General features: G+C 35.9%; 1 protein-coding gene across 4 annotated transcripts in view; it reads left to right on the top strand.

Annotated features, from left to right (window-relative positions):
• SEC8 (subunit of exocyst complex 8) overlaps nt 1-21,789 on the top strand; it is a 254,137-nt gene that overhangs the window by 110,312 nt on the left and 122,036 nt on the right. For all 4 annotated transcript variants that reach the window (XM_089788245.1, XM_089788243.1, XM_089788246.1 and 1 more), the window contains exons 13-15: nt 8,710-8,780; nt 9,841-9,971; nt 10,077-10,126. In XM_089788245.1, the coding sequence (XP_089644371.1) occupies nt 8,710-8,780; nt 9,841-9,971; nt 10,077-10,126 (252 nt within the window). The remainder of the gene's footprint in view (nt 1-8,709; nt 8,781-9,840; nt 9,972-10,076; nt 10,127-21,789) is intronic.

The following is a 21,789-nucleotide window of genomic DNA, read 5'->3' as shown; positions in this document are numbered from 1 at the left end:
TGGTTATCTATTGTAATCTATTGTAAATATTAGAATCTTTCTAATATTTAGTTAGCTTTTAGTTATCTGTTAGTTATCTGTTAGCTAGAGAGAATGTTTCTATTCTTGATGATTGTTTCCTAAGCAAACATTCTTTATTCATTTGTATATATTGGTCATTTGATCTCTGTAAATATCAAGCATGTATTTTACCAATTACTTCCCATAATACATAGCTCCTATAAAATTATAAATAAAATATTGAATACATCATAATCATAATTTGGAAAAGTCTCAAAATTTCATTAGACAATAAAAATTCAAATTACAAGAAATAATTTTTATTTTAGTTTTCAAATTTATGTTCATCATGATCATAGGCATCAAGGTCAACATTTACTTCAACTTCATTTGAAACAAGCCATGCTATGTCTGCTCATGTGGAAGAGTTCCTTGTTGTTCATTTGTAGAGACTTGGGCAAGTTGTGTCATTGTGGCATCTAAATCAACACACTTAGGGGCTAGATCCCAATATCTTGTCACACCCTCACCGTAGTTTGGTCTCTTATGTGACAATAGGCGAAGGTTGGAGTGTATATAGACCAAATCCTTTGCTTTTTTGACACCCAACAATTGCTCTTGAAGTGTATGAAGAATATTGTACTCCAATTCCTCTTAGGTGAAGTAGAACTTGCAACTTGTTGAGTTTGCATAAAACATTTAGTAATTAATTTCAATATGCTAGCGTCATGATCAAATGAAAAACGATAAAAAAATACATGAGTGGGAGAGAGCTTTATTTCTAGAGGTTGCAAGAAATTAGAGCCTTGACTACGTACATACCACCATTAATCAACGATGATTGGTTCCTGATTTTTTGCATGAAGAGTAGTAAGAGCAGTAGTTTCTTGATATTTGGGAGAGGCAAATAGGGAAAACTCGGTCATGACAATATTTCTAGTTTTATCATCATCATATATCTTTATTATTGCAACCTTGTAGCCAACAAAACCTCTACGTCTGTATATGGTGCGACACTATCTTGGTGACAAAGCATAGTGCAAGATATGTAAGTGGGTGGTCATTTTGTTCCAACGGTCAATAGTTTTTTTTCCACGAGTTCAAAAAATGTCTATGTATGTTCCTTGGCCACTATTATTTTTTTAATATCCTCTACCATGGTGTCCATGCCATCATAAGTTTCACCCATACATGGAAAACTAGTATCAACATACCTAATCATGTTCTTGACGGGCTTGGTGAATTTCAAAACATATTTTGCATGATCCCACCATTTATCATAAAGGATCATTGCTTTTATTCTCTGGGCTCTTTCTATGTTTTATTGCCTCCATACACTCTACAAACTGTTGATGACCATAGCAATCAAGGTCTCTTGCACCTTCACAAGGTGTCTTAAGATGATTGTGCCAAATGCAAATCGTGTTTAGCAACTTAACATGACGTAAAACATACATGTAATAATAGATCAAGTTCAACTATAAAAAAATAAAAAATAAAAAATTGAAGACTAAAAAACAAAAAATAAAAACAAACTTAAATTACCTTCAACTACTCCAATCAAGAGAAGGTCTTGAATATGGTTTATGTCATGTGATGATTAGTCAAACATTTTCCATGTAATTTTTTTACCCATTCAATTTGAGTGCTAATCTTTTGCATGATTACATTTAGTGTGTGGAATGTAAATGATGCCCAAAAAATGTGATTATATGTTGCCCTCTAGTATAGCCCCAATTGCCCTACAATATTTGACAACTTTTTTGTAGCTCTAACCATCTCAATTGATTCTGTGAGGATATGGCAATGAAACTTGCATCTTTCAGATGTCCGTCACAATCTGCTACATTAAATAACGTCATCTCTTTAGGGGACATTGCTATTACATTGATCAATGACCTATTCTTGCAATCTTTCCATCCATCAAAAATTGTTCCATCCATGTATACTTGACTACACTCAGTCGTCTCTATCAAGACTTTCTCCTTTGTCAATAAGGTGGTTCACATTTTTCATACCCAAGACTAACATAATTTGGAGTTGTATTGTAAAAGTTAGTCATCACCTCCCACCAATATGGTGATTTGACAATGTTGAATGGAACCCATTGGCATAAACTAAGAAAAAAGCTCTCTACTTTCAGTTTTGAAGGCTGCATCTAATGGGCCTCTTTTTCGTGTAACATTTTTTGGTTCAGAGGAAATGGCATTGACAAGAAAGAATGTGAGCCAATAGATTTTACCAAACCACTAGGAGGTATCCTCGAGCCAGTCTTGATTGGGTTGGGTAGTCTTTCTTTTGTTGCTTCTCGTAGCAACTTCCTCTTGTTCTCTAGCATAATGTAAGATAATATGGGTTGGCAGCCCATTCCCATCGGCCCCTTTGCAAGGTTTCATTTCTTTTCCAGTGGTGGGAATGAAATGATCTTTCTCTCAAAAGTATGAGCTTGAATACTCTACGTTGCCATGGTTACACTGGCAAATAAAACTCCTACCACTAAGTTGTGCCCTAATTATTGTTGTATAATGCTTAGTGGTGAACTTGCATCAATTGTGAAAGGGTTCTCCCTGGTAATTGAGCCAGAGTTTTCACTTGCTAGCCATTGTGTTTTGACTCTGAATAGTGAACCTAAAATGGAAAGGAAAATTCAAGACATTATTGCTAAAAAATGAAAACAATTGACATTATAACCCCTTAATGTGCATACAAAGTATAAAAAGTATTTAATACGTATTTGAATTTGATTTTTTTTTTTTGGTAAAATTCTTGAAAAAATAATTGAAAACTTGAACAAAATTAAGATTCACTCACCTTTGACCACTAAATCTGCCTTCCCCATAGATTCCTAGGCCTTTGATGCATGTTTCAGTCCTTTGTAACATTCATTTTTGAAGAGAAATGTTACATTTGTAGAACAAACCAAAAATTTTGAAAAATTCTTTGAGAGATGAGTGAAATAACGTCAAATGACTAATTACATGCTTTAGTTGCATCACTTTTTAGGATTTACAAATAAAAATGGTACATGGAGCCTATTTTTGGGCGGCCAGAATGTTGTGTTTCCTCGGGTTCCACCTAAGTTGTAGAGAATTTGGCCATTGGGGAGGGACCCAGGTGGAACCTTAGGGAGTCGAAACCTTGGCCATATTGGAACTAGTTTTCAACCCAAAAATGAAGAACTTGGTATATTAGCTCACTAGGAAATGAGGATGGGCAAAGGTGCATCAAATGGGAACAATAAGGGGTGTGAGAACATTAGTTTTAAAGAATAGGTTTTGGGGCTCTTTAAATTGCAAAATATATTCCAGAAGGAGAAAAATTAACAACTAGAAGATTAATGGGGCTCACCACTTAGTGTGTTGATTAAGTGGCGGTCTATGTTACGCCCTAGATTTCGAGAACGGAGGGATATGGAAATAGGTTTCTGGGACTGATTTTGTTTCCTAGAGTTGGGGACAATAGGCGAGGGCAATGGGGATGACTATAAAAAATAGGGAATTTTTGAAATATACAGGGAAAATTTTAAATATTATATGAAAAAATGGATAAAGTGTGCCTATATACATTGTAGAACCTTAACATATAAGGTTTGTGTTAAATAAATTTAAATTGAAAGTACACATAAGACTCTAAATGGAAGTCTTTTTTTATCAAAACCTAGACATTATTTAGATTAATTTTATGGTACAGCCAGGGGACAAATTCCAAGTTTTCAAGATGTCTTGTTCCAGGATGGGACAAATATGTCAAAACACTTCACTGGTAACATTGGTGATAGTATTGTTCTTGTTGGCCCAACTTAGGTTCAAACCTCCACTCTGCCATTGTGATCGTGAGCTTGTGCCTTTGTTGATCTAATCTTCTCCCGAGTTTGTGCCTCAACTCTGTAATAAGGGGACAAGACCTCCCTTTTGTGGCCTCACTAGTTCATAGCTCTAGGTCAAAAGAATTTCACATGGAGTCAGAGGGCGTGTCATGCCTGCGTCATTGGTCACATTAAGAAGTTTACCAGTCAAATTTTTATAAAAAATAGAAGATTAATGAATACAATTTCAAATTTTTTTGAATGATAATTTAGAAGAACTCAGTTCTACATGCATGATGCATATTGATAAACACTACAAGAGAGCCCTTTAGACCTAAAAAATAAAGCCAATTCAAGAGCTTTGATTTTCAAAATTAGGTCAGGCCAGCAGAACGTTGGCCTTCACAATGTTTCTAGATAGATAGCCTTATTCCAGGATGCTAGAAATTATAGACATGGAGAATTTAGAAATCACATTCATAGACATTTTAGAAATCATATGCATGGAAATGTCCAAAATAATTCTTGCTCCCACATATCATTGTATGTTACTGTTACCCTTATTACTAGGAATAATTGAAAAATCTGGAGGACTTTTTGAGTAATCTAATAACTATAGACATGTCTTCGTCCATCTCTTTCACAATCTAAATCAGGAAATGGAATGATTTATTAGCACATTTCACTAACATGAATTTCCCTTTTTTCCCAACTCAGAGATTCATGGGGATGATGAAGGTGAGTGAGAGCAGCTGATCAAGTGAGATCTATGAAAATGATGGAGATAATGCAATAGTGCAAGTGGCACACATTTCTGGAGATTAGATACTTTTTTCCCTGCCTTATGCAACTCAGCAAGAGCAGCCTAAGCCATATTTAGAAAAATTTCTCAAAACCTTGGAAAAATTGCACAACTCTAAAGGAAATTTAGATTGTGCTGCTTCTTTTTTAATGATGGGTAGGAGCTTAGAGTACCATTTGATGGTAAACCATTCTCCCAATTACAAGGTCTATGCCCAATACAACTAAAGCTTGTTTTGGACATCGGAAGAGTGGAAGAGAGAGCTATCGTTTGGTTTTGCCTTTGTTCCTATTTTCATCCTTTACTAAAAAGTCTCAATTGAGATGTCATCTCTCTTAGGACCTTTGGCTGATTGTTTTTGCAACAATTGAACATGATGTCTAGAGAGGTGGGAGATTCTGTAGGATTTGAGCAAATAAGCCAATCAAATCCACAAAGCCTTCGAATCCCTGCATGCAAAAACCTGTCACAGAAGAAAAAGACAAGAAGAGGCAAGGGTTTGCTAAAAAATGGAGATAGAAAAAAAGTTGCTCTCAAATGAAAAATGCATAAGAGATAATGAAGAAAGTACAATGCTCATCCTTATAAAGGTGAGATAGAAACCCTAAACTAAAAAGCTAGGTTGCACAATATAATTAATAAAATATTAATTATATGCACCTACAAGATAGCTTAAGAAAACTAGAGTAATAGGCAAATTAATTAATTAAATCAAAGTGATTTAATTAATAAGTGCAAACAAATAATTACTCTAACACCCCCCCTTAAGCGAAGCTCAGGAGGTAATCTAACCTAGCACAGCTATGAAAGCAGGAAAATTGAGTCCCGGCAACAAGGCCTGATCAGGTACCCAATCACAACATAATCTCTATAAAGAGGAGAAATAGAAAAAACCACATGGGAAAAACCCTACTCCAAAAAGAGATAGCAAAGAATGTTCCAGAAGAAGGAACAAAGAGATCAGAAGAGAATCACTGAAGCATGAAGAACCGCAAAACTCTGTCAAAATGCTGATCTGTAGAACCTCCATGGAAATAGAAGGCACGAACCGAGCGTGTCTATATGGTAGATGATCCATCTCACCGAAATGCATAGGTAGCCAGCCACTGCAATCGCCTAGTATGTAGGATCAGGTACTAAATACGTAGCTCACACCAACGAACCATCAACCAAAGAAGCATAGAACAACAATATAACCTCCCCTTAAGGCAGGTGACGTGACAGGCAACTGAAAAGGTGGGCCAAAAAATCTCCTACAACACAGGAACCAGACACATCGAGAGTGAGGTACAGACACCAATAAAGGCACGTGTCATTGACACTGCATGAGGCAAAAGAGAGAGAGGGCCTATAAGCGGCAAACAACTATCCCCCCCATGGCACTTTATAAAATAGTGTGAGTACAACGAATCACAATGATGAAAAGGATCCCGAAACGCAAGAGTAGCACTTTATCTCAGTGCGTTGCATAAAGATGCTTACAATGAATATCAACAATGATCAGAAAAAACATAAAGCTGAAACAATAGAAGGTAGAGCCCAAAACGAAGCAACTGAAGCAACAAAATTGATCCCCGGACCTGAAACAAACAGGATATCCACCAGAATGCTAAAACGCAAAAGAATGAATAGGATGTGCCTGGAACAGAATCTGGAACAACAACCAACATCACTGGAAAGAGCACAGAAAGAGCTTTCCAGCGATATAAAGAAGTCCAAAATCGGAGATCGGATGCTCAAGATACGCCTCCCGGAGTGCAAAACAGAACATCCGGCTTTGACTGCCAAAACAGGCAACCAAACTGCATCAAAACTCAAAAAAGCCTGCACAAATATCTCCGTCTCGGAACCAGCTTTCCGGCGCATTTTTCAGATCGAAAAAATACGTCCGTATGCTCAAGTTATGGAGAAAAAACACCAGGCCCTCTGAAATGCATGAAAAAATTATTATTTTTTTAATAAAAAAAATTAAAAAAAAAAAAAAATTAAAAACCCCGCACCACCCCCGCATCGCTGGCGGAGCGGCGGCCGGGCGGTGGTCGGGCGGAGGGAGGGCAGAGCGCCATTGCTGTGGTGGAGGACGAGCGCAGGTGGTCGGCGGAGGTGGAGCCGTAGCGGCCACAGAGCCGCTGGCGGTCTGCGGGACCGCAGGCGGTAACCGCCGGCGGTTTACCGCAGCCGCTAGCGGTTTCGGTGACCGCCAGCGGTTCTTAACCGCCGCGGCCAAAAACCGCGTTTTTTCCCAAAATTTGTGATTTTTTTTAAATTTTTCCGCCTCGATCCGCGTGCCAGGGGCCGTACGACCCTGTTCAACAAAAAAAATTTGCTTCCCAGATCAAAGTTGTCCAAATCGGACAAATTTAATATCATAACAGGGGTTTTGACGCCTTCTGAATCCATCCGTGAGGTCTGTTTGGCCTCAAACTACTCTGAAAATCAGTGACCCCCTTGTTTTCTTAGAAAAAGCTTGGAAAAACACCAGATCTGATCCGTCAAACCCTTGTTCTCCCTTTTTCTTGAAACACTGAACAAGCTACAGCAGATCTGGCTCTGATACCATGTAGGATTTGAGCAAATAAGCCAATCAAATCCACAAAGCCTTCGAATCCCTGCATGCAAAAACCTGTCACAGAAGAAAAAGACAAGAAGAGGCAAGGGTTTGCTAAAAAATGGAGATAGAAGAAAAGTTGCTCTCAAATGAAAAATGCATAAGAGATAATGAAGAAAGTACAATGCTCATCCTTATAAAGGTGAGATAGAAACCCTAAACTAAAAAGCTAGGTTGCACAATATAATTAATAAAATATTAATTATATGCACCTACAAGATAGCTTAAGAAAACTAGAGTAATAGGCAAATTAATTAATTAAATCAAAGTGATTTAATTAATAAATGCAAACAAATAATTACTCTAACAGATTCAACCCCCCTGACCCCCCCCACATTACTTGCAAATAATCCTTTCCTTCCCATCTGTATTGTGGCACATCCAGTTAGGATCTTTTTTGTGTATCTTTGACAAATAAGTTAAGAAGTTGGATTCTAAATCCAGGGAACATACGAGGTAAAACGTTTCCTCCACTTGAAAAAGGAAAAAGGATAAAAATATTGGTTTTCATCTTTCTTCTTTTCAGGTTAGGGTTCTGTAAAATATATATAGAAAACATAAGGAAAAATGAAAGGGAGAGACTAAAGAAAGTGAGAAGAGTTTGTACCATTTGGCATTAGCCAATTACCTTAACTTGATGTTGGAAGTCGAAAGTCGAAAATGTGTCAACAAAAATCTAATGCTCTCTGTATTTCAATTCTTACAGAATAAAGTTCAGCTATTTTGAAGAGAGAATGAAAAACTAAGAGTGATTGAATGAGAAGGAAACAAGTGTCAATTCAGCGGGCAAGTTGAAAAAAGGCTTAAAATGTTCCTGGGGCTGTTTTGATAGCTGAGTGTAAACTTTATTTTTATTGCCTTCTCATTTTGAATGATTTCTTTTTGGTTTGCTGCCTTACTAGGAAGGCAAATTGCTGCATCATGAGTTGGGAATCACGATTCTGTGAAGCCTCATGTTTACCTTAGATCTGCCTCACAGGTCTGTCTCGGTCCCTTCTAAGACTCAATGCACAGGTTCTAATAGAATTGGTTGTTAGAGAAGGCTAAAACACCATTTGTGCTAATTAGCTCTACTAGAGTTACTAGTACAAAGATCAAAGGTGAATTAAAAATCCCATAAGAAATTAGAAAGAAACCTTATTATATAGGCTATTTCCTGTCTTACAAGGAAGCAGTTGGAGGTGGATTATATTTGATGTAATTATGTTATGTAGAATTTTTTCTTATGCGAGTCCTTTGAATGCGAATGGAGCATCTATGGTTTTGAGACCTGTTTGTTTTGTAGAATTGTACACAAAGTTCTTGAAAGTAAATTTTCATGTGACCATAGAACTTCAAATAAGTACTTTAATCCATGCATTCACAGTGTTTTAAAAGAGTGATTTACAAAATTCATTTTTACTGTTTATTCAAGTACAACTATAGTTTAAAAATATTTTTCCCCTCCTGGAAAACTGTTGCATTGTTATCTGATTGGTAATTTGTTAATGGCAGGGATGGGTCAGAAGAGGGCCTTTCATTTGCTTTTCGCTTTACAGATGCAGTCCTATCTCTGCCAGGCTCAGGTTTTTATGACTGAAGTCATTCTTGTGTACTGACATATTTCTTTATATTCATCAAATCTTTTTTGATTGCATTTTTTAACTATCATGCAGCCTCCACTATTAACGAGGTGATCTTCCATGTTTACCTAATAATTCTTCAGTTTGCCTATTTATGACCACAATTGTGTTAACTTTGTTAGCTATGAATCTTGAAGACAGAAATTTCCTTGATGGTGGTCTCTTAATGCTGCAAAGTGTAAAGCATTTCTTTGATTAATTGCTCGCATGTGCCTGAAACTTTCATGTATTTCTGTATCATGAGAAAATTCCTGTAACATGGAAAAGTACCATGCCCATTCTATAGTTCTAAAGACATCAAGGATAGCTCAACCATATGTAGCAGAAGCTAATTTCAATTAGTTTCAAAGCATTTTTTTCTTAAGATTTAATGGAACTCCATGCAATCAGATACCAATGTTCCATCAGTTTTATTGGATTAGGGGGAGGGGGAATGGACATTCAACATATTTAGAATGACCCCAAATCTAAGGGAATTTTACAGAAAGCTCTACATTCCACTACATAGAGGATCTATCTTGCACAAAGATATTCCTTCGTAAGGGGTATTAGTTAATTTTTTTCTAGAAAAGTTTAAATGATCATTTAATTTTGGATGGTGCTTTTCTTAGGTACATCTGTTAAGGATATTTGTGAAGGACATTTTCATATTTGAATTTTTATCTTAAAAATGAATGCCATTATAGAATGTTGACTTGATTTATTAATCTATAGGCAGTTTTGATGTGATTCACCTACATGGGATCCATTTATAGTTTTGAATTTAATTAGGACCATTCCAGAAAAAAATATATTTCAATTGTATCATTTTCTTATGATGACCTATCCACTGTCTGCAATCTAATTTAAATCATGATTAGACAGTTGATACTTGGTTGCAATATATACGTCAAGATAGCTTTTTATTTTTATGTTTCCCTCTTGTGATCTTTATACATACAATTAGAATTAGTATCCTTGTTGTGACACAAGAGATAAACTATAATTGTAACATTATTTCCAGGTGTTGATGGTGTACGGCAGGGCAGGGGAAGGAGGAGTTCAATCGTTGCACAGGAAGGTTATGGAACGGGAACTGTGCTACCCGAACAAGGAATCTATCTCACTGCCTCTGTATATCGGCCTGTTCTTCAGGTTTGAATTCCTAAATTTAGTTTGATATAAGTGGAATTGAGCAAAAGGAAAAGGTTTCTGCAAATGCTAATGCCAATGCTTGTTATGATTTTTCTATATTTGCAGTTTACAGATAAAGTTGCATCTCTTCTGCCTCCAAAGTATGCTCAGCTTGGGTATGTATAGATTATACATCATGTTCATTCTGGAAGACTAAAATTTTAGATTGTAAAGTCTTTCTCTTCTGTAAATTGGGGCCCTTGAAAGATTTGTTCTCTGAGATACATGAGAAAATCTATCTTTGAATGTAAGATACTGACTGTATAATACATCTTTGGAGAGCTACAATAAATTATAAGGAAAGAATATAAAACTAAGACAGATATTTGCTTAAATTTTGCAAGTAGAGGGATTTTTGTTTAGCTAAATTTAAAAAAAAAAAAGTTTTTTGGGTCAGTGCCGAGCATGACACCAATTCAGTGTTTGAAACCCCCCCTTTTCAAGCATTATATAAGGGCATTATTTCTTCATTTTATCTTAGTTTGTTTTGATGTGCACAACTTTAACACCTTTGAATTTGAACATGTGATTTCAATATGGAGTACACATCTTCACCATTATGTGAACATAGGTTGCGCTTTTTTAAATTGAAAATGCAAGTGGGAACATTTTCTTAGAAAGTTGCATTAGCTATGGCTATTGAACTTCAGAATAAGATTAAAGCATTAACGCCACTATGATAAGCCACCATTTATATTCATTTCACATTTGTTGAATGGTAAGAAACGTTGGTGGTCTGGTGCTGAATCATTGATCTTTAGGTAGACATAAATCAACAACCATACCCCTAGCTTGGCACTTAGAAGTGGGGTCCCGTAGGCTGGCTTGAGCTTCATTTTATTCTTCTACAGGTGATGCTGAAAGAATGGATTCTAGGTTTTAGTACATTTTTGACTTTGACTAGAAGGAAAGGAGGGCCTCTAGGCCAAGCTAAAACTGAACTCATCCAATAACTATAATGCATATGAATACCACAATTTGGATGCCTTTTAAGGAGTGTTTTGCAAATATTACTATTGCAAAACTCTCTGATTCTCTTATAATGTTGGGAAATACCCACAATTATCATTTTTATAAGTAATTGTAAACATCCAATGGCATTCCTAAATATGCTTTCATGGATATTCTTTTCTTCTAGAATGTAATATCCCTTTCCGGATATTTTTCTAAAAACCCTTGATATAAACGTGTAGATTTAAAACCGAACAAAAATCCAATATTTGATATAAATTCCAGAACTTAATCGATTTGTAACTAGCAGATTTGCATACAAGAAAACTCAGAGAAGTTTGTTTTATTCCTCTAATATTCAGACGCACATATATAAACTAGGAGTTAACACAATAATCGCCAAATACGTTACTGTATTATATAATAGCAATACAATAACATGCAACAATCCAAATAATCCAATCTTATAAATAGAAATAGTAGTCAGATTGGCAAATGCAGATTAAACCTGTAAGAAGGCTAGGTTGGTGTCCAACCTCCAAAAGCTTCTTCAAGTTTTTGTGTCCTCGAAGAGATAACCAGTCACTGTTTCCAGCTCTTAAATTAATATTTGTTTATAAATATTAATATATTATCCTTTTCATGAATTTCCATGTGGAGCCTATTGTATCTTTATCACTTTTCCCAATGTGATGCACGCCCTTTTAGGCAATGTGGGATAAAGCACCTTTTTCGTCCTTTAGTCATTTAAATGAACATAGTACTTTAAAAAAAATAAAGTAACAAGTTAAATGAACTTTAAAAGTCACTTAGTCAGTAAACCATATAATCATCAAGCATCAAAATAATTGACCAAATGAACTTGGATAAGCACATGCAATAGCTCGTTGGAAAGCTCTTGGCGAGACACTTCCAAACCAACACTGAGATACCAAGAATTTTGAGCTCAGTTTACTTACTAAAAATAGTAAGGATCCGGAAAACTAGCCAAAATTGCTCTGATAGGTTTGAAACTAGAAATGTCTAGGCCAAATCTCGAACTGAACCCCGTAAAGAACTTTTTCGCCCTCGAAACCTAGGCGAAGTGAGCCAGCAACACATAATTATAATGTTCCAGAAAAAAGGGGACATTACATAGAAGAGGAATATATCTCAATAAAATTTGATTTGGAAGATAATTATTGGATGATTGGGTAAGATAATTATGGAAGGAGTAACCAAAATTACATGATTTGCAACATAATTACACGTTCCTATCATATTAGATGCTTTATAGCATGTTAGGTATTTATTCCTCCTAAGTGCATTTGATGAACAATGTGGTCATGGTGGTGAATGTTGGTGCCAAATGACCAAGATTATCCGAAAGCCATCTAGCCATTGATGACTTAGTTTTCTCTTTATCGCTAGCATTGGAGTTTTAAGTACACTTGTGACCATGGGATATGGTATAGGCTATATTAAAAGAAAATTGGTTAAAATTTGTTAGTTGTCATTTTATTTTTAAAGTACTGGTTGTAAGTTGGGAACAATAGGACAAGTCCATCTATACAAATAATTGAGCCACATGAATCAAACATCACAAGTGGTACAAAGGTTTGAGGTTTATGTAATGGACGATGGTTATGGTAGTTCCTTTGAGAGTTAGGAAGGACCTGTGATCACAAGTGGTACAAAGGTTTGAGGTTTTAGTAATGGATGATGGGCTGCCTTCTTGTATATGTGATAGTTGGTCTTCCAAATAAAATAAGGATGGTGCAAACAAGTGTTTTGATAATATTGTCTGAAGGTCTAGCATTGAATGGCAAATAAATAGTACATGTGGGTTGTTTACTCAAAATTCTATAGATCTGATTCATGTGTGTGTAGAATGTGGAGTTGCATAATATCATAACAATCATAACACAAAGCTATGAATTCAAATAGCTATAGTGATTACCCAACATTTATGTTTTCGGTGTAATGAGGAATGTCAGTTTACTCCATACTTTTTAGTAGAACAACTCCTTAAGATATGACTTTCACAAGATGCACTGCAACAGACCAAAATGTGTCATGTCAAGCACATAATAAGATAAATACTTAGATACCGATGCGTGGCCCTAGGGCCTGGCTTCCGCATCCGATACGGATGGATGCGGGAAGCCTCTGGGTGCCCTGCGGGTGCTGCCCGGAAGCCACCCGCAGGCATCCAGATGCGGGTGGAAGCTGAGTACCCGCATCCGGATGCCTGTAGGTGGCTTCCAGGCAGCACCCGCAGGGAATCCGGGAGCATAAAATCATAAACATTCGTTCAGAGTTTTGAAGCACAAATTTTAACCGTTTTTGACTATTTCATTGTATAAAACGTTGTTCAACTTCATCGAAAAAACATTTTAATGGGTTTCGCTGCTAAAATATGTGGGAGTTGATCGTTCAAGGAGGCACGAAAGAAGCTGAGCCAAGTCGCACAACTTTTCTTTTCCTTCGCGCCGCGTGACTTCATAATTTAGGCACATGACTCCATTTCTTTTGCCTTTTTGCAATCTTCTTTTCTGCATGCAACTCTACATTTGAATTATTAGGTTTTGTTTTAGGTTTTCTTACGTATCATTCCCATTTCATATCTGTATTATTATTATGTTTTTGGTTTACTTATGTTTAATATTAAGTAAGTATATATATATTTTATGTTCGATTTTACTTCTTATTTCTTTCCTTGTATCATTTTCATGTATGTATTATTATTTTTCTGGTTTATTTTTTATTTTCAGAATATTTATACTGTCAAAAATCTTATATTAATAATATTTAACAATATTACTAAAAAATAAATCATATATTTAGATATAGTTTACATTTAATAAATAATTCAATCTTCTTATAATTATTTCAAATCTATTTAGCAAAGTAAAATTACTTTCACCTGAGCTAAATCAGTTGCATTTCTTTGCATATATATATATATATATATATATACGTTTCCTCTCGCATCCGCATGCTTAAAAAAAGAAAATCCCCGCCTCCCGTATCCGCTTCCGGAATCCGCTTCGGAATCCGCATCCGAATCAGTAACTTAGGACAAATATATTAATGTCCAACAAAAGACTACGAAGTGGGTCCAAGGGACTGCCGAGAATAAAACAAGGGGCCAGCTGAAAGTAGGGACACCAAATGGTGCATAAAGGAGAGTAGAAAAAGTAAACAACCTACTAAGAAAAAGTGTAAGAGCCCTGTTGTCCCTCTCTGAAGTCATGCTGAAGAATGTGCTTTCTTGGTTTCTGCAATTTTTTGTTTTGTTTTTGCAATATGTAATTTTTTGGTATTTTCAAATATAGATAGAATGCTGAAAGAACAATAAAAAACACTACTAACAATTCTAGTATCAAACCAAGGATTTGTAATTATAAGTTTGCAAATTATTACAATCTATTCTCATGAAATTGCAACTAAAATCTAGGAACCTAATTATAGGTGGCATCCAAATGTGTAGCAGCACATTGGTTGAATTATCAACGGCAATCTCAATAAAAATCATTTGCAAATTATTACAATCTATTCTCATGAAATTGCAACTAAAATTTAGGAACCTAATTATAGTTGGCGTCCAAATGTATAGCAGTACATTGGTTGAATTATCAACGGCAATCTCAATAAAAGCTCAATGCCCATTCAAGATGCAGCAGTCCAAAATGCTAACATTGTCTGGAAGATGCAACATCACTTCATACAGGTCCAAACACAGCTTGTAATTTACAAATGTTGCTTGAAGAAGCAAACATCCTTTATTAGGAAGATGGCCGCCCAATGAAGGTGCAAATGCAGGCTCCAAATGACCACATGCAGCAGGAAATTGGTGGCTTTCAAGCAACAGTAAATACAGTATGAAGGCAAGCAAAACCATGTCCAAACAAGGTATAGATCGCAGCTCCAATTATTTTCCAAAAATGGCTAGCAATGGCCTTCCTAAACAACTACAAACTCATGCCAAAATGAAGGAAATGATTGGTGTCCAAACCCTTTTCATATTGCAGCAAGATAATAGATAATTTTGGTATACAACAGCACCAAAATTCCAATCAGTATAATCAGAATTAATTCCCATATATTCAGAGCATGACTCACCACATCTTTTAGTCATTCAAATGTTAAATCTGAAGCCCAGAAATGGATAAAGATAACCAGCAATAAAAGAGACAAAACTAAAACAAAAAACACTAGAAATATCCTGGGAAAACCCGTCGAGAATGAAGGGAAAAACCTAGCCACACAACAAAAAAACATTTTATTGATAATAGAATTCAAGTGTACAATGTCTATCGCTTGATGCGAATATATAACAATAGGAGAGACTCATCTCATTATAACTGAAAGGTCTCTTGAGATTCCTATAACTCCTATAATTAGTAATAGCTCTTTGAATATTCATGTCTCAATGCATGAGAATTACACATGTCAAATATTACAAATTAAACTTAAGTGTCCTTTTCAGCTGAAGATAATAATAATGGTAATAACGTCCAGATTTTGAGAGATAAAGATCTCTATTGAAGCTACAAACTTTAACACTCCCTCTTAGCAAGAGAGAGATCTTTAGCTGGAGAGTCACATAAAGCTGCAACAAAAAAAAATGTTAATGATAAATTCTCAATCATATTCATGGAATCACTCAACATGAAAACCTGTAACAAACAATCATATTCATGGAATCACTCAACATGAAAACCCGCAACAAAACTCATATTCATGGAATCACTCAACATGAAAACCTGCAACAAAACTCATATTCATGGAATCACTCAACATGAAAAAATTTGCGAGACTCGTAGCTAAGCCTCTATTCACGGACTCTCTCAACGTGAACTGTCATGGAATCTCTTAACATGACATCCAACTCTCATCACGAAATCTCTTAACGTGATGACATCATGGACTCTCTCAACATGATGTTCACTATCGCATAGTGAAAGAGTTATCATAGCTGATCTTATAATCTTATTGTTGATTTCACACATACAATCATAATTGAAACTCTTTTCCAACACAAGTCTTAAAAATCTACTATACTAAAGCATGTAAAAGAAAACAAGGGTTTTAATGAGAACTCCCTCTCAATCAAGAACAACTCCTTTTGGTCATAACTGATTCCAATTGATTTTAGACATGTCATGCAATCTCCCTCTAAAGTTGAATAGTCTCTCTTTCTAAATATAATCTTCCCCTTTTATAATGTGCCATCGGTTTAATATCAAGACTGCAAACAATGTTGCATAATCTCTCACCATTTCATTGCATCTTGCAACCATGAGAGATATTAATACTCATGACTATTAATGCTAAAAGAAATATTTAAAGACAATCTTCAAGAGATATAACCATTAATACTTATCTCGTTGAAGTCTTATCTCAACATGCGCACACAAAAGAGATTATGTCTTGTCCTCCTCATGACATCAATAAGAAAAATTATTAAAAAAAAATCTGATACCAAAATCAGAACAATACTCATTGTATCAAACCTTTGATTCAATATACTGATTGAGAAAGTTCATCACAGATATCTGCAAAAAAATTGCATCAGTGACACTTAAACACATACAAAGCCTCTTCCATAAATAGTAATCATGTCATTAGAAATCAATATTAAACAAGGTGAAAACTTATCTCTTGATTTTCTCCAATGTTGTTGTTAGGTATTTGTCTTATCTGTTTCAGACAGGCTTTCTTGCCTCTGCAACTTTATTCAATGCATCTTTAGTTTCCTTTTTCAGTTTAGGTGAAAGATACAACTACCGGATCTCCCTCGGCAAATAACGTGAGCATGGAGATAGTGTTGAGCACTGGGCGATTTGAGCAGACAAGGCAGACGTAATAGCCATTGGGTATCTTGCGAGAATGAGATTTATCAAGATGATCGGAAATAAGATCATCAATTCTACGCTTCTTGCAATAAGCATCAGGTGCCAAGCTGTCACCACCATATACACTCATATCTTGATATACAACAAAACCGCGAACAAGCCTCTGCATTTTCCCATCACTTTCAATTCTTCCTGTTCAAATATGATAATTTTCGAATTCCGGGAGAGAGAAATCAGTTTGATAAAGCTTTATCCAGGAAAAGCGCCAAGTTAAGCTCTTGATCTATTGCTTCATCATAACCAAAATAGCATTAACAAAAGCGTGAACCGCACATAATCACTATATAAAAATATTACAAATAAAAGAAGGGAGGTGAGCAGAGAGGATCTCATCTTATGCAATTTTAGCACCCACTACCGTCCCTCCTGCACTCGTGTCCTCCTTGACAATCGAAATCTTGAGAATATTTACTGCCATCTCCACTAAATGACGATTATGACCCGATAATCCAAGCCTCATTTTGCGTGAAGGTGGGAACCATCACAAATATTCAAAGAGAATATGAATGCTGAAGCGAGCAGTAATGGAGCAGTGATCTTGCACGATACACATGATATCACTCGACACGTGAATGATGCCAAGACATAAAAGAAATAGAAACGGCAAAGTCTTAGAATGAAATTGACGATGCCTAGAATTGACGTGACACAAAATGAATAATGATGACACAAGTCATGATCCTTGGTGAAACGCATCACGCATAGGAAATATAAAACCGACACCCATGACACGGGCAAATAAATGATGAAAACAGTGACATGACATAATACTTTCAGCCGGAAGAGAAATAAATAAAAGAGGAATTTTACAAGATACGCAACTGATCGAATAAGTGATTTTCAGCAGAGGAATTGATAACTCCAATGGAATATCACTCATAGTCACATGGCATGATAAAGAGAAGAAGTCGATAATCCTCAGCATAAAAATGATAACACATAAAATTATGGCAGAGAAGGAGACCGGATAGAAAACTGACAAAGGAAACTTAACAAAGACTAAGCTGGAAGTCCAGTCATCGATACTACTCATCGATACTGTTGAAGGTAAGTACACATCTTGAAGTTCATCGATTCTGCTGAATGTGAGCACACATCATGAAGTTCCCGTTGAACCTAAAATAAAATAAAAAAATTTGTCACAGATGAGGTAAAAGAAGCAACCATCCAACACAAACATACAAAATCTAATGTAGGCAAGCATAATCGATCTGAAGACTCTATCTCAACTATACTAAAAAACAAAGATGCACAAAGCATCTTGAAATTAAAAAATAAGAAAAACTCATAAATATGATGTTATCTAATCTGGCTCTGATACCATGTTAAATTTGAAGCCCAGAAATGCATAAAGATAACCAACAATAAAAGAGACAAAACTAAAACAAAGAACACTAGAAATATCCTGGGAAAACCCTTCAAGAATGAAGGGAAAAACCCAACCACACAACAAAAAATCATTTTATTGATAATAGAATTCAAGTGTACAATGTCTATCGCTTGATGCGAATAAAAAACAATAGGAGAGACTCATCTCATTATAACTGAAAGGTCTCTTGAGATTCCTATAACTCCTATAATTAATAATAACTCTTTGAATATTCATGCCTCAATGCATGAGAATGACACATGTCAAATATTACAAATTAAACTTAAGTGTCCTTTTTCAGTTGAAGATAATAATAACGGTAATAACGTCCAGATTTTGAGAGATAAAGATCTATATCGAAGCTACAAACTTTAACATCAAAGTGCAAACAAAGAAGAATCAACCCTCACAAAATTCTTGTTGAAAACCTTCAAAAAATCACAATCTAATAAAATCAATAAGCAAGAATATGGGGCGATTTTCTCGATAGAGTGTCTTTTATAACACAAAATGAATTGTGGCTTTTCCAATACTTTTTTCAGTTAAGATGCTTCTTGCACACACTTTCAAATTATAATACTTAAATGATAGTCATTAATTGAGAGTCTTAATAACCAACTTATAATATGAAGCTCAATTAATTGACGTAATCAAATACTAATGATGCCCAATACCATGTGCCTCCATTGTATTGCTAATAATGGCACTGGTCCATGGGGACGCATCCCCTATGGTTTTGGGGCTGTACTCGTACTGGGGATGAAACGAGGACGGATTTTGGCCATCCCCTGAGTTTTCCCCTTTTTGGCAAATTCGGAAATGTCCCTAAGATGGCCAATTCTTTTGGGCAGGAAACTTAGGGACGACCAATAGTACCGGGAATGGTTTTGCTGTCCCTTATCCATCCCTGAAACTGCTGGCTGTCCCCTTTTTTCCAGCCAATTTGGTAAAGCCTAAACACCCCCAAAATATCATTTTTTTCTAATTTTTACTATCTATGCGACCCCTAGTCGTCTTAAAGACAATAAAAATATGCAACCCATATTTGGTCCATTAAAACACTAGCTTTTCCAATCATTTTTAGATTTGACATACTTGCTAAGAGGAAGAAAGAAAACATAAGAGCAGTAGCAGCAGTGAGGAAAGATTGCGTTTAGGATTTACAAACTATTTTAGTTGGACTTCGCTTTATTTCATTCTGATTTCAGCATGATACTTGGAGCCTTTAGGCATTTTGATTTTTGCAATATATGGATGTGATATTGTTATAATGGAAGTACTTAGTATTTGTCATTTGATAATATTCCATGTATTGATCTTCTAAAATGTTTATGGTGAATGGTTTATCAATGTTATGATATGGATATTTGAATTTTTTCTCTATATAGAAAAAAAATCCCCTATTTTTTTAATCGCCGTCTCCAAAATTTTGACTTTGACTCGTACCCGTATCGGAAACATGTCCCCATCCCATAAAACGTCCCTGTCCTAGAAACTCCGTGGAGCATAGAAAAATAGTAATCACCCATAAGTGACTTAATATAAATAGAAAGTCTATCAATAGAGACCCTCAAATCAAACCGTTAGCTCATGAGGATCACAATGATGAACTAATCATACTTTGCTATAGGAACTTGCTAAAATGAGGACATTAATGTCCTCCCTCCCCAAGATTGCTTGTCCCCAAGCAATCACATTCTAGGGTGATGAAGTATATCTTAAGGCTCCAAGTAGCATCCTCATTCGAAGTCCCTATCACTTCACTAGAAACTCTCTAATAATCCACTGGCACAAATGCCTCTCCTTGGTATCTAGAATAGCCTTAGGGATCAACTTCAGTCTCCCCTCATCATCTAGTGGGGATAAGGTGGAAGATGGAACATGTGTGCCTAACACTTTCTTGAGGTGCGATACATGTAATACATTATGTACTTTGTTGTCCATTGGTAAATCCAACTCATAAACAACCTCACTCGCGTGTCACACTACGCAGAACAGACCATAATTACGGGGCTTGAGCTTATCAACTCCCTTCTTCCTAAAGGAAGATTGACGGTAAGGCTAGAGCATCAAATAAACCATATTGGCCACCTAAAAGGAATGCGCAGTCATCCTTTGATCAACATACTGCTTCTACTAATTATGTGCTCTTTGAATATTATCCTTCAGTGTTTTCATAATATCTCGGCTATCCTGTCATAAATCACCTGCATTGGGTACCTTATTGTCGTTGTATAAAAAGTCTATGAAACTTGGGCTATCATACCAATACAAAGCTCTGAATGGGGACATCTGAATAGTCATGTGGTGAGTGGAATTATAGAAATATAACCACTTCACCCAAGCCCATCTTTGAGATGAAACATAACTCCATAGATAGCCTTCTACGTACTTATTCACAATCTCAGTTTGACCATCAGTCTAATGGTGGTAATTGGTACTCGGAGTTAACTCTATCCCACATAACTTGAATTGCACATGGCAAAAGTGACTCTTGAAACAACTATTACGGTTGCTCACAATAGTCCAAGGTATACCATGTAATCTAAACACTTCTCAGAAAACTAGCTCTGCTATTTGAACAATTGAATAATCTAAACACCACCACAAAGATGCAGTCTCTACCTTGGGCTTTCAAAAAACTCACAATGAAATCCATAGATAAACATTTCCACTTCCCTTTAGGAGTAGGAAGTGGCTGCAACAACCATGTTGGATAGGGTTGCTTTTTCTGCTAACAAACAGGGTACTCTCTGACACACTTTTGCACATCTGACCTAAAGTCCTTCCATGTTAACCTCTTCCAAATCTGTCCATAGATCTTGAAGAACCTAGGATGTCTAGCTAATGTTGAATCATGAAAGGCTCAAAGTATAACCTATCTGACACCTAATATGATCCTGGGACTAAATAAATCGTCCTCTTGTAAATGATCAATTTGTTGGCAACCGACAATTTGGGTAAAATCTAATCGCAAAATAGGGTGACCAGCCACAGCACATGAGACAAAGACTCTCTTACCTTAAAGGGAAGGCTCCCTCGTCTCACTGTTCCTTGGATCAACTCAAGGTAAGCAAGAAGTTGAGAGATTCGTAAGGGTGTTACCAATTTTCTTTCCTCTTAACTTTCAAGAAAGAATCCACTTACCCGTAGAGCGAGTAATGGGCAAGATGAAATCTCTAACTACACTTCTATCTAGTAGCTGGAAACGGTGATATCGATAAACCACACCAACTCAAAGGCTAATTGAAAGTGTACTGGTTTGGCTCTAAGTCCTGTTTTAATATATTCTATAAGAATAACCTCTACCATTGGGGTGCAAAGACTTCCAAAAGTAGGGAATTCTAAGTATTTTTCGTTAATTTAAGATGGTAGTACAAGCTACAGTCAAAGCTTCTAGTCTATATATCACCACAATAACTCCCAGTCAAAGCTTTGGCTCTGAGTGCTTAACTCACTATGCTCTATTATTGAACACACAATAATAGCATGAATCAAAGACAATATGCACAAATTACAGTCAAAGCTTCTAATTTTCTCTATCACAATTGCTTCTAGT

The sequence above is a fragment of the Cupressus sempervirens genome, chromosome 6 (assembly GCF_028749045.1).
Source record: "Cupressus sempervirens isolate cs-2001-9-10 chromosome 6, ASM2874904v1, whole genome shotgun sequence".
Classification (NCBI taxonomy): domain Eukaryota; kingdom Viridiplantae; phylum Streptophyta; class Pinopsida; order Cupressales; family Cupressaceae; genus Cupressus; species Cupressus sempervirens.
This window is presented reverse-complemented; position numbering and strand designations above follow the sequence as displayed.